Source organism: Elephas maximus, chromosome 4 (assembly GCF_024166365.1).
Source record: "Elephas maximus indicus isolate mEleMax1 chromosome 4, mEleMax1 primary haplotype, whole genome shotgun sequence".
Classification (NCBI taxonomy): domain Eukaryota; kingdom Metazoa; phylum Chordata; class Mammalia; order Proboscidea; family Elephantidae; genus Elephas; species Elephas maximus.
The window spans coordinates 73,094,574-73,108,989 of record NC_064822.1 but is presented as its reverse complement, the minus strand read 5'-3'; the positions used below and the strand labels follow the sequence as shown (position 1 = coordinate 73,108,989).

Below are 14,416 nucleotides of genomic sequence, written 5' to 3'. Positions count from 1 at the left end.
AACTATATATAACTACAAGCCATATATAAGAAAAGGTCTCTTACTATTTTGAGGATTAACCTGCCGAACAGCAGGAGCCTGCATAACAGTTCCTCGGAGGGGAGCCTGAGCTGGTGGTGCTGGAAGAGTTGTATAAACAACTTGGTGGTTTGCAGGAGCTCTTGGTACAGGGAGTCTTGTGGTAACCTGAGTTACTGGACGATGTGTTACATTCACGGTGGTTGGGGCTAATAAAAGACAGAAAAATATATTAAGAATGTGATAAATTCTGTTACAAAAAAAATTAAATGGGAATTAGCATAAAATGCAATTAACTGTAATAAAAAGAGAAATACACACTTGCAAGGTAAAAACTGTAAGGCCAATCAAACTTAATGATATTACTGCAATCCATGAAAAGGTCACCCCCCAACCATGTCCAATGCCCCTTCAACTCTTCAGTTTGACTAGATAGTAAGCATGTAAAGATAAAGGTCTAGACTCTACGGTATAACGTAGAACAGCATTTTGTCCCTCCTCAATTTTAAATCGTTCTTAGCAGAGTGGAATTACGGGTTCTCTTGGTCTTTTAATCAAGAGGTATAAATTCCAAAGAGTAACATTGTATTACCCTATTTCAAGAAACAGGCTGGCAACTGTAATTCACATTTTTCTCAGGTGAACTAGCCCATCTCTTCTTCAAAATACTAAACATTCAATTAATGCCTTGACATCTGTCAAATAAGGAGTCGTGAATGTTCACTGGCAGCATGGAATCACGATAATGATTTTAAGAATTAATACCTTTTGTTTACAACTCTAAATCAATCATATTTTACAAATCATTATGCATTATCTATATAATAAAAGCAATAGATTTACTTTCATGTGAAAAGTGCGTTCTCTAAATTAGGAGGAAAAAGCTGGATATAACAAACAAAAAAGTTTCTTTACTGTAGACTTCCCAGTCTTTACACACCCTAACTTTCAATGTCACTCTTCGGAAAGGAGAGAGGTTATACAGCGAAGAAGGAACACTTACTTCTTCATTCCTTTACTCCTCATTCTAGTATATATGCTGCATGTGGAATTACATAATGACATTTCATTCTAAAAACCTAAATTAGGTGACTGTCATAGCTTTGTATAAATGCAAAGAGACACAGATAACATAACCCCTATGGTTGAACAAGAGTCCATGGGTGGTGCAAACAGTTCTAAGCACTCAGCTACTAACCAAAAGTTGGCTGTTCAAATCAACCCAGAGGTATCTCAAAAGAAAGGCCTGGAGATCTACTTCTGAAAGATCACAGCCATTGAAAATCCTACGGAACGCAATTCTACGGAAACATATGGGGTTGCCATGAGTAGATATCAACTGGACAGCAACCATTTTTTTTTTTTAAATGGCTGAACTTGATAATTGCCATTTAGATAGAACAATAGCATTTAAATACAAGAATCAACAGTAACACCTCTACACTAGAAATAAAGCCATATAAGCACCATTCTTTTGACTGGCAATGCCAATAAAGTGAAATATAATTTAACTGATAGGAAATTCTGGATAAGCATCTAGAGCTCTGAAATCCAACAACTCCACACAATTAGTAAACATATTAATAAGTTACATTACATTAATTAATGTTATGTTAATCAATGGTTTGGGGAGGCGGAGGCATGATGGCAGAGTAGCCAGACGCTTCCAGTGGTCCCTCTTAAAACAAAGACCCGAAAAAACAAGTGAATTGATTATATATATGACAAGCTATGGACCCTGAGCATCAAAGGCAAAGTTAAGAACTCAGACTGAGTGACAGGGGGAGGGAGAGATGGTGCAGAAACAGCGAGGAGTTGCCAAGTCCATGGCAGTGCTTCACCCCTATTCCCCTGTGGTGGGGCTAGTGGTAGTGTTCCGGGACGTGGCTGCTTCAGTGACAGAAGGGAAGGGAAGTGGTGCACCCCTGACCCCCTGGCGTGACCGCACTGGGGCTGGCAGTGGTGTTTAGTACACAGCTGCTTCAGTGAAAGAAAGCACGTAAGGTGCCGTAACCTTGACCCCCCTGGTGCAACCATGGAGCCAGCACACACAATCTACACGTGCCTCCAGAATCTGAGATAAAACAGTGCACTTGGCACGAGATAAGTGATTTTGTCTAATTTACTGTGCAGATCTAATAGCTCCTCCCCTCTGCCCCAGCAAGTTTGATTTCCCTGGGCCTCATATAGGTCCTGCTGTGCTTCCTGAGCCATTTCCCTGGCCTTGGAGAAGGAACAAATTAACAAATGGGGGACAAATACTCTGCTGCTTACCCTAATCTGGAAACTCAGAAAAGAAGTGGCTCCAGTTCAGGCACAAGTGGTCCACAGACTTTCTCTTCACGCCTGCATGGATCCAGGTGACCCCACTACAGCAGATAGGATCTAGCTGTTATATTGCAAAGGTGAATCTGTCTGAGGTCTGGCTGAAACTGTTTCAACTGCGCATGGAGAGGCAAGTTTTTGACGTCTGATACCACTCTGCCTATTAAACAGGGCCTTCACCTACCCATAGCAGGGGCCTGAGGACTGGAGGATCCACCTATGCCACCTAGCCACCTCCAACACGGCTCCAAGGATAAGCGTTGCCTACCAGCCCTTACAGTTAAAAGCACTGAATACCTATGGTACAGCTGTAGAGCGCTCTAGGGAACAGGGACATGCCTTCCTCACAGACATTCAGGGGAAAGTTGATCCTCAGAGTGTGACTCCCCACCTGCTGCTACCAGAAACCTGTGCATACAACAATCACCACTGCTCCTCTAGGATCGTAGGTGAGAGCATACACCACACACTAGAAGACTGCCTACTGGAACACCGAAGCTGAATCCATACAAAAATACTGAATGGACTCCTAGATTCATATAACTGGTAACAGCTGTAGCGATATGGTAACAGGACATTACTGCTTCAAAGGCTCCAGTAATCAAGTTAGCTGACTCTAGTAGCCTATTTGAGTATATCAAAACAAAACAAAGCATAAAGCTAGGACATAGTGAACAAACATAAAATAAGTTAATACAATAACTTATAGATGGCTCGGAGACAACAGTCAATATCAAATCACATAAAGGAGACCATGACTGCATCAACAAAATCCCAAAACAAAGAATCAAGGACTCTGCTGGGTGAAGATGTATTCCTGGAATTACCAGATGTAGAATACAAAAAGTTAATATACAGAACTCTTCAAGACATCAGGAAGTAGATCAGGCAAAAGGCAGAACAAGCCAAGGAGTGCAGAGATAAAGCAGTCAAGGAAATTAAGAAGATTTTTCAAGAATGTAATAAAAAATTTAATAGGCTGCAAGAATCCATAGAGAGCAATCAGAAATTCAGGAGATTAACAATAAAATTTCAGAATTAGATGACTCAGTAGAAAAGTCAGCAGAACAGAATTGAGGAGCTGGAAGTTAGAATTAGCGAGATTGAAGATAAAACACTTGGCAACAATATATCTGAAGACAAATCAGATAAAAGAATTTTAAGAGATGAAGAAACCCTAAGAATCATGTGGGACTCTATCAAGAATAACAACCTATGAGTGATTGGAGTACCAGAACAGGGAGTGAAAGATGAAAGGATATCTATCCAAGATGCTCGTTGAACCCCACACAAGGTAGATCCCAAATGAAAGTCACCAAAACATATTCTAATCAAACTTGACAAAACCAAATAAAGAGAAAATTTTAAGAGTGGCCAAGGATAAGTGAAAAGTTACCTACAAAGGGCAATCAATAAGAATAAGCTTGGACTACTCAACAGAAACCATGCAGCGATGTCATTATATAAAAGATGACAACACTAAATCAATAAAGAAGGACTAAATTAAGTAGTGATAGATCTTCCATATGGAGAGGAAATGAAGGTGATATATGGGGATGCAAGTTAGGTTTAAACTTTAAAGAACAGGGGTAAATAGTAAGGCAACCACGCAGGAGACTAACAATCCTAAACAAAATACAAGAAAAACAAAGAGTAAAATCAACAACAATGAAAAAGAGGAACACACAATTTATAAACAAAAACTACTCAGCACGAGAAAAAAAAGTGGAAAAATGAAACTGTCAACAACACAAAAAAAGACATAAAATGACAGCACTAAACTCATGCCTATCTATAATTATGCTGAATGTAAATGAACTAAATGCTCAATAAGGAGACAGAGAGTTGCAGAATGGATTAAAAAAACACGATCTGTCTATATACTGCCTATAACAGACACACCTTAGACTTAAAAGACAGAAACAAACTAAAACTCAAAAGATGGAAAAAAATACATCAAGCAAACAACAATCAAAAAAGAGCAAGAGTCGCTATACTAATTTCTGATGCAACAGACTTCAAATTTAAATCTACCAAAAACGATAAGGAAGGATACTATATAATGATTAAAGAGATAATACCAGGAAGATATTCCCATATTACATATTTATGCACCCAATGACAGGGCTTCAAGATACATAAAACAAACTCTAGCAGCACTGAAAAGCAACACAGACAGCTCCACAGTAAGAGTAGGAGACTTCAACACACCACTTTCAGTGAAGGACAGAACATCCAAAAAGAAGCTCAATAAAGACACGAAGAGCTAAATGCCACAATCAACCAACTTGGCCTCACAGACATATACAGAACACTTCAACCAACAGCATCCAAGTATATTTTCTTTTCCAATGCACACGGAACATTCTTCACAACAGACTATATACTAGGTCATAAAGCAAGCCTTAACAGAACCCAAAACATAGAAATATTACAAAGTATCTTCTCTCACCATAGAGCCATAAAACTAGAAGTCAATAACAGAAAAATCAGGGAAAAGAAATCAAACACATGGAAACTGAGCAAAACTTTCCTTAAAAACAACTGGATTATAGAACAAGATAAAAGGATGGAATAAAGAAATTCACTGAATCCAACGGAAATGAAAAGACTTCCTATCAGAGCCTTTGGGACACAACTAAAGGAGTGCTCAGAAGTCAATTTATATCAATAAATAAACACATACAAAAAGGAGAAAGGGCCAAAATCAACTCGAACAAATAGAGAGCAACAAAAGAAACCCTCAGGCACCGGAAGAACGCAAATAATAAAAATCAGAGCAGAATTAAATGCAATAGAGAACAGAAAAACAACTGAAAGAGTTAACAAGACCAAATGCTGGTTCTCTGAAAATATTAACAAACTGGATAAACCACTGGCAAGTCTGACAAAAGAAAAATAGGAGACGAGGCAAATAACCCGAATTAGAACCAATGGACCCAACTGAAATTAAAAGAATGCTAACAGAATACTATGAAAAACTGTACTCTAACAAATTTGAAAACCTAGAGGAAATGGACAAATTTCTAGAACACATTACCTACCTACAATAACACAAACAGGTAGAATAGCTAAATAAACCGTGAACAAAAGAAGAGATTGAAAAAGTAATCTAAAAACTCCCAACAAAGAAAAGCCCCGGCCCTGACAGTTGCACTGCAGAATTCTACCAAACTTTCAGAGGAGAGTTAACATCACTACTGCTGCAAGTATCTCAGAGCACAGAAAAGGATAGACTACTCCCAATCTCATTCTATGAAGCCAGCATATCCCTGACACCAAAACCAGGTAAAAACACTACAGAAAAAGAAAATTACAGACCGATATCCCTCATGAACTTAGACGTAAAAATGCTCAACGAAAATTCTAGCCAACAGAATTCAACATGTCAAAAAATTCACCATGGCCAAGTGGGATTCATACCAGGTATGCAAGGATGCTTCAACATTAGAAAATCAATATAATCTATCACATAAATAAAACAAAAAACAAGAACCACATGATTTAATCAATTGATGCAGAAAAGGCATTTCACAAAGTCCAACAGCCATTCACGATAAAAACTCTCAGCAAAATAGGAACAGAAGGAAAATTCCTAAACATTATAAAGGGCATTTACACAAACCCAACAGCCAACATCATCCTAAACGGAGAGAGGCTGAAAGCATTCCCATTGAGAAAGGGATCGAGACAAGGATGCCCTTTATCACCACTCTTACTCAACACTGTGTTGGAGGTCCTAGCCAGTGCTATTAGGCTAGATAAAGAAATAAAGGGCATCCTAATTGTCAAAGAAGAAGTAAAGGTATCTCTGTTTACACACAACATGATCTTACACAGAGAAAACCTAAAGAATCCTCAAGAAAAGACTAAAACTAATAGAAGAGTTTAGAAGAGTATCAGGATACAAGATAAACGTAGATAAATCAGGATTCCTCTATCCCAACAAAGAGAACTGCCGAAGAGGAAATCACCAAATCAATACCACTTACAATAGCCCCTAAGAAGATAAAATACTTAGGAATAAATCTAACCAGAGATGTAAAAGATCTATACAAAGAAAACTACAAGACACTACTGCAAGAAACGAAAAGAGACCTACATAAGTGGAAAAACATACTTTGCTCATGGATAGGAAGACTCAACATTGTAATAATGTCTGTTCTACCCAAAGTGATCTACAGATACAATGCAATCCCGATCCAAATACCAGTGACATTTTTTAATGAGATGGAGAAACAAATCACCAACTTCACATGGAAAGAGGCCCTGGATAAGTAAAGCGTTAATGAAAAAAGAACAACGTGGGAGGCCTCACTCCACGTGATTTTAGAACCTATTATACCACCACAGTAGTCAAAACAGCTTGCTACTGGTACAATAGATACATAGACCAACAGAATAGAACTGAGAATCCAGACATAAATCCATCCACATATGGGCAGCTGATATCTGACGAAGGCCCAAAGTCAGTTAAATGGGGAAAAGACAGTCTCTTCAACAAATGATGTTAGCATAACTGGTACCCATCTGCAAAAAAATGAAACAAGACCCATACCTCACACCATGAACAAAAACCAACTCAAAATGGATCAAAGACCGAAATATAGAATCTAAAACGATAAACACCATCAAAGTAAAAATAGGGACAAGGCTAGGAGCCCTAATACATGGCATAAACAGTATACAAAACATTACTAACACTGTCCAAACACCAGAAGAGAAATTATATAACTGGGAGCTCCTAAAAGTCAAACTCCTACGCTCATCCAAAGACTCCACCAAAAGCATAAAAAGATTAGCTACGGATTTGTAAAAACTTTTTAGCTATGACATTTCCGATCAGTGTCAGATCTCTAAAATCTGTAATATGGCAAAAACTCAACAACAAAAAGACAAATAACCCAATTAAAAAATGGGCAAAGGATATGAACAGGCAGTTTACCAAAGAAGACATTCAGGCTCCTAACAGATACATGAGAAAATGCTCACAATCATTAGCTATTAGAGAAATGCAAATCAAAACTACAATGAGATTCCATCTCACCCCAACAAGGCTCGCATTAATCCAAAAAACATACCCTAAAGAAATAAGAGCCTTCACAAGAACAGATGATATGCACACCCATGTTCACTGCAGCACTGTTTACAACAGCAAAAAGTTGGAAGCAACCAAGGTGCCCATCCACAGATGAATGGATAAATTATGGTATATTCACACAATGGAATACTATGCAATGATCAAGAACAACAATGAATCTGTGAAACATTTCATAACATGAAGGAATCTGGAAGGCTTTATGCTGAGTTAAATTAGTCAACTGCAAAAGGACAAATATCGTATGAGGCCACTATTGTAAGAACTCCAGATAACATTTAAACACAGAGGAAAATATTCTTTGATGGTTACGAGTGTGGGGAGGGAGGAAGAGGAATATTCACTAACTAGATAGTAGACAAAAATTTTTTTAGGTGAAGGAAAGGGCAACACATAACACAGGGACAGTGAGTACGATGAGACTAAAACCAAAAGCAAAGAAGTTTCCTCAATACAACCAAAAGCTTCGAAGGCCAAAGCAGCAGGGACGGGGGACTGGGGACCACGGTTTCAGGGGACATCTAAGTCAACTGGCATAACAAAATGTAGTATGAAAACATTCTGCATTCCACTTTGGTGAGAGGTGTCTGGGGTCTTAAGTGCTAGCAAGCAGCCATCTAAGATGCATAAATTGGTCTCGACCCACCTGGAGCAAAGGAGAATGAAGAACACCATAGACACAAGGTAAGTACGAGTCCAAGAGACAGAAAGGGCCACATAAACCAGAGACTCCATCAGCCTGAGGTCCACAGAACTAGATGGTGCCCGGCTATCACCAATCACCACCCTGACAGGGAACAAAACAGAGAATCCCTGATGGAGCAGAACAGTGGGGCGCAGATATCAAATTCTCGTAAAAAAAAACCAGGCTTAATGGTCTGACTGAGACTGAAGGGACCCTGACAGTCGTGGTCCCCAGACCCTTTGATAGCCAAGACTGGAACGATTCCTGAAACTGACTATACAGACAGGGATTGCCCTGGACTATAAGACAGACACTGATGCTGGTGAGGAGTGAACTTTGTGGCTCAAGTAGATACATGAGACTACGTGGGTGACTCCTGTCTGGTGGCGAGATGAGAAGGAAGAGGGGGACAGGAGCTGGTTGAATAGACACAGGGAATACAGGGTGGAAAGGAGGAATGTGCTGTCTCATTAAGGGGAAAACAGCTGGGAGTGCACAGTGGGGTATGTATGGCTTTTTGTACGAGAGACTGACTTGATTTGTAAACTTTCACCTAAAACACAATAAATAAATTATAAAAATAAATAAATACACAGGTTGGTGAATAACTATAGAAAATATCCTTATCCCTACAAATTAGTGTCCTCAGGAAAGATTTCACTGGGTAAAATCCTACGTGAACTCAACATTCTCCTTATTGAGAAGAGTGCTTCTTAAAGATAAAATCTTTAAGCAATAAACTGCTTTACCAAGAAAACAAATATTCGTAACTGGCTTTAAAAAAGCACACAGGATATAGAAAACATTCTTAAAATCTCTGATCTACACCTTCTTGAGCAGTAGGCAAGTAAAATATTAAGTGTATACATTTTAATGGTAGTATTAAGCCAGTTAAAACTAGTTGAAGTTAGAACTCATTTAAAAATGAGTCATCAGTCACTTCCTTGATTATACCCAGAATTAATCTTCACACCCATCCCTTCTAAAGAAACTACATTTATTTTCTCAGTTTACAGCGGCAGATAACACAGACATAATAGCTTTAAAAGTCTTCTTTATAATCATTCTTTCTACCAGTGCAGCTAGTTTAGAGGGTCAGTTGAGTTATTCTTCACTCAAAAGATGTACATTGTCTTCAAAATCACAATGAGATCAGGTAACACCTAGTTCAATTGCCTAACAGCTTATAAAGAAAATGTTCTACATCATACTGTGGTGAGTAGCGTCCGGGGTCTTAAAAGCTTGTGAGCGGCCATCTAAGATACTCCACTGGTCCGACCCTGTCTGGAGCAAGGGACGATAAAGAAAACCAAAGACACAAGAGAAACTTAGTCCAATGGACTCATGGACCACAATTATCACAGCCTCTACCAGACTGAGTCCAGCACAACTAGATGGTGCCCGCCTACCACCACTGTCTGCTCTGACAGGGACCACAATAAAGGGTCCTGGACAGAGCTGGAGAAAAATGCAGGACAAATTCAAACTCACAAAAAGATACCAGACTTACTGGTCTGACAGAGACTGGAGAAGCCCCAAGAGTATAGCCCTCGGACACCTTTTTAACTCATACTAAAGTCACTCCTGAGGTCCACTCTTCAGCCAAAGATTAGACAGGCCATAAAACAAACAATAATAAGAGACCAAACATATATACAAGACTAAATGGGCACACCAACCCAGGGGCAAGGACAAGAAGGGAGGACGGGACAGGAAAGCTAGACGAATAGAAATGAGGAACCCAAGGTCAAGAAGGGGAGAGTGTTGACACGTCACGGGGTTGGCAACCAATGTCACAAAACAGTATGTGTATTAACTGTTTAACGAGAAACTGATTTGCTCTGTAAACCCTCATCTACAGAATAATAAAAAAAAAGTAAAAACAATGGAAATTATGCATAATCTCTTATAACCTTTCCATTCAATTTCAATCATGTTTCTCTGTAGTCAACACTGAAGTTTCAGCTCACTGATTTGGTAAATTTACCTGTAGGTAGTAAGTGTATTGTTGTCTGAGATGGTCCACTCGTTGGCACCCCTGATGGCTGAAGAGGGGGTGCTGGCTGTATGGGTTGTAACGGTCGAGTCACAGGCTGAGAAGGACCAATGGTTGATACAGGCGTGTGATTTAGTTTTTTAGGGTCTGTTAATTAAAAGTGAGACACTACGATTATTGAAAGAAAAAGAATCTAGAAATACAGGTTTTTTCTTTAGTGTGAAATTTACTTCTGCTTGACACTCGGGTATCACATTTACCTCTTAAGAGAACAATTGTTTTCTGTTATAATTATGTGCATTTTTGTCAATTTGAAAACTGAGTCAGGGAGCTTAAGTAACTTGTTGGTCCTATCATAGAATCTTAACTCACATTTACTAAAATTCAGTTTTATATTTCTTATAGATAAATCCTACCTCTGGGTTTAATACAGTATCATGTCAACTAAAATAATTTCATTGTCTATGTGACTATATATCTATATATTTAACTAGATGTATCAGGACATTCTCCTAGGCAAATACCTATAAACTAATGAGTTTTTCATCAGTAACCTTGAATTCCAAATACCCTACTGTTGTTTAGGCTCCTTTGTCTGATAACACAAGATGGCTGCTTATTCTCATTATCCATTCTTTAAAAAAACAGAGAATGTGTAACCTCAAAAAAATGTCTCCAATACCCTAGAAAATAAACGTCTGTATCTTAGATAAAAATGCTCTTAAAAATAGGAAACCACTATACACTAATATAAAGGATAAGCTAAAAGTACTTCTATCCAAAATAAGCCCCACTGATTTTCTTCCCCTGTTGATTTTTTAGTGTTATGAAATTTCTTACTAAAATGGACATGAAATTTAAGACTTTAGCAACTGACACTTCTGGAGAGCAATGCACTCTAGAATGGGAGAATTTAAGATACACCTCACTAAAGGTGGGGCAATGGAAAGTGATCACATGAGGCAGTGATACTAGAAAGGGAGATGTCATGAGCATTAAAACAAACTTTGCTTTCTTATCCAGAGTTATATCTGCACCCTCTCAAAAATGACCTGTACTTATTTTTGCCCCTGGGGCTACATTATATTCACACAGCCTGTCTATAACTGTGACAACAATGTAGATAACCTGAAGCTTTTTAAGAATAATCATATTGGTATAAGTTCAACCCTGATGAATAAAGATATAAATCTCCCAATGTTACTTCAGTTTTATACAAAATTGATTTTACTGTCATATATTTAACTGCAAAGCTACTTAATTTTGTTTTTCTAAAACCAACTTAACTATCTTATTCCCTAAACACGATTTTTTAAATCTTTAGGTTATTCTTTAATGATTTTAAGGTAATAATAATTGTTGTGGTTAGGTGCCATCAAGACAGTCCTTACTCATAATGACCCTACGTACAACAGAATGAAACACTGCCCGTGTGCATTATTTAATTTCAAAAGTGATACAAATACACCCAGTATAATGTTGTAGAGACTGTCTTCATAAAATATTATGCCTTATTAAGAGAAAAAACAAAAATGGTATCAAAGCATTCTTTAGTACAATTACTATTTTAGTACCTTGTAAAGTTCCACTCTCTTCATCATCCATTGTGAGATCAATGACACCGCCTGAATCACTGGCTATGGCTTTCCCAGTCTGAAAAATAAAGCTCTTACAATTTGCAAACTGGCAGATATAAAGGGAAAATGAAGTAACAGGGAGGAGATACAAGGATAATGAACAGGCTGGTTCAATCTGGACTCACAAATGGCTTTTACCTGAAGAAACAGAGTTTGCTTAAATAAATGCCCCAGGATATTCATGAGTTAAACATCTTCCATGCAAGAATAATTTTCAAATACTTTCAAAAGAAATTCTACAAGTTCTTAAAATAAGCCTACCAGCTCCATAGAGCTATTAAAAGTGGTTAAATGCTTTAGAGTTATAAGTATTTGGACACAAAGCTCACTTATTTTCCAACATTTAAAATGTTGACCAATTCTAATCTAAGTTACCAGTGTTAATCCACCAAAACATCAAAGGCAATCTTTAAAGCTAGTATTACCCCAAAAAACCCGTTGCCGTCGAGTCGATTCTGACTCATAGCGGCCCTACAGGACAGAGTAGAACTGCTCCATAGAGTTTCCAAGGAGCTAGTATTAGGTTACTTAAAAAAATCTAAATTTTTTTTAACTAAAAAATGATACGGTATATTTGTTATGAATTGAATTCTTTTCTCCAAAACATGTGTTGAATTTATGGCCCTATACCTGCAGATGTGAACCAGTTTGAAAATAGGGTTTTTCTTTTGTTGTACTAATGAGGCCATACCATTTTAGGGTGGGCCCTAAGCCTAATAACTTCTGAGTTATAAAAAGACCAGAATAGACAAAAAGAGAAAGACACACACAGAGGAAGAGAGACACCACGTGAAGATTGTCTAGCAAGCCAAAGAACGTCAAGGGACCAAAAAATGCCTGGGCTAATGAATGAATACAGCTGAGACCCTGATTTGGACTTTTAGCCAGCAGTGTAAGAAAATAAATTTCTGTTCATTAAATGCACCCACTTGTATTTGTGTTATAGCAGTACAACTTAACTAACACAGTAAGGTAAAATACAGGATGCTATACTATTAACTGGATATCCAATTTGGCCAAAGTCAACCCACTGTGTAAAGTCATTAGAAACATAATCTTAAAAAAAAAACAACCTTTAAAAACCACATAATAGCAACAAAAAAGGAAGGCAGTACAACAGACTTTAAAAGTGTGGACTTTGTAATCAGAAAGACAGAGTCATCTTCTAGCTCCAATATTTATTAGCTATGTGAATTTAAACTGACAATTTCTTCAATTTCCAAAATTTTGAATATGGAAGCTATTCTGGAGATTAATCCATATAATTTACATAAAGTGCTTAACACGAGGCCTGGTACATAGTATTTGCTTGATAAATGGTAATTATAATTTATTCTAAGGAGCCCTGGTGGCACAGAGGTTAGGCCTTTGGCTGCTAACTGAAAAGCTGGCAGTTTGAACCCACCAGTCGATCCATGGGATAAAGATATGGCAGTCTGCTTCTGTAAAGAGTACAGCCTTGGGAACCACAGGGGGCAGTTCTACTCTGAGTCAGAATCTACTCAATGGCACCAGGTTTTCTGGGTATAATTTATTCTATGATACGCTGATATCAATTCAACAGATCAGTTTTCATCTGCAAACTCAACTTTTGCAAAATTAATTAATTTCTTGACTTTGTAAAACTCAGGCCCAATCCCAATATAATGATGCAATTCTAAATCTTGTAATTTTAAATCATTCTATGATGATTTCACAGATAGTGACTTATTTACAAACAACACAAATTTGTATGAGCCATAACTAAAAGTTCCCAACACTACAAATCTGTAAAATTCCAAACTAAAAATTCCCAACACTTCCTAAAAAAAATAACAGGATCTACTCACTGTAACAAAGTATCTACAATGTCTAGGTTTCAATGAAAAATTACTAGACAAACATGCAAAGACCAATAACGTGGGACCCAACTTAGCAACTGTCTGAGTGGATCCAGATGTTTCATCTGGCAAAGACTTCTAAGCAGCTATTTATGTCCAAAAAATTAAAGGAAAACATAATATTAATGAATGAACAAATAGGACCTATTAAAAGAGAAATGGAAATTGAAAAACAAAAATAGAAGCTTCGGTGCTGACAAGTGTGATTACTAAAGTGAAAAATTAGTAGGAAGGCTCAAGAGTAGCTTGCCGGTGGCAGAAGCTAAAAAAAAAAAGACAGGGAAATTGAAGCTAGATCAATAGGAATTTCCCAGTCTAACAAACAGAAAAAAACTATGAAAGCCTAAGATACCTAAGAGACAGCAAGAAATAGTGCAACATGTGTGTATTTGGACACTCTAAATGAGAGAAAGAGGTGGAAAAAATTATTTAAAGAAATAATGACCAAAACCTTCCCAAATTTGGTTAAAAAAAAAAAAAAGGCTACATTTTTCTAAGTAAGGAGAGAAAGGGGTCAAAAAGTTATTTAAAGAAATAATGGCCCAAAATTTTTTATCAAAATTGCTTGGAGAAAAACATTAATTTATAAACCCAAGAAGCTCAATGAGACTCAAGTAGGGTAAACACAAAGAAGTTCACTCCTATACATATCATAATCAATCTGCTGAAAGCCAAAGAGGATCAGAAAATCTTTAAAGTGACCAGAAAAAAAGACGTTACAGAGGGCCAAGCATTATCAGCTGACTACCGATTAGAAACTATGAAAGCAGGAAAACA

General features: G+C 37.6%; 1 protein-coding gene across 7 annotated transcripts in view; it reads right to left on the bottom strand.

The window, feature by feature from the left end:
• Nucleotides 1-14,416, bottom strand: part of ATF7IP (activating transcription factor 7 interacting protein) — a 120,139-nt gene that overhangs the window by 8,481 nt on the left and 97,242 nt on the right. For all 7 annotated transcript variants that reach the window (XM_049882528.1, XM_049882527.1, XM_049882525.1 and 4 more), the window contains exons 11-13: nucleotides 11,697-11,775; nucleotides 10,114-10,269; nucleotides 45-227 (exon numbers count right to left, since the gene is read on the bottom strand). In XM_049882528.1, coding sequence (XP_049738485.1) covers nucleotides 45-227; nucleotides 10,114-10,269; nucleotides 11,697-11,775 — 418 coding nt within the window. The remainder of the gene's footprint in view (nucleotides 1-44; nucleotides 228-10,113; nucleotides 10,270-11,696; nucleotides 11,776-14,416) is intronic.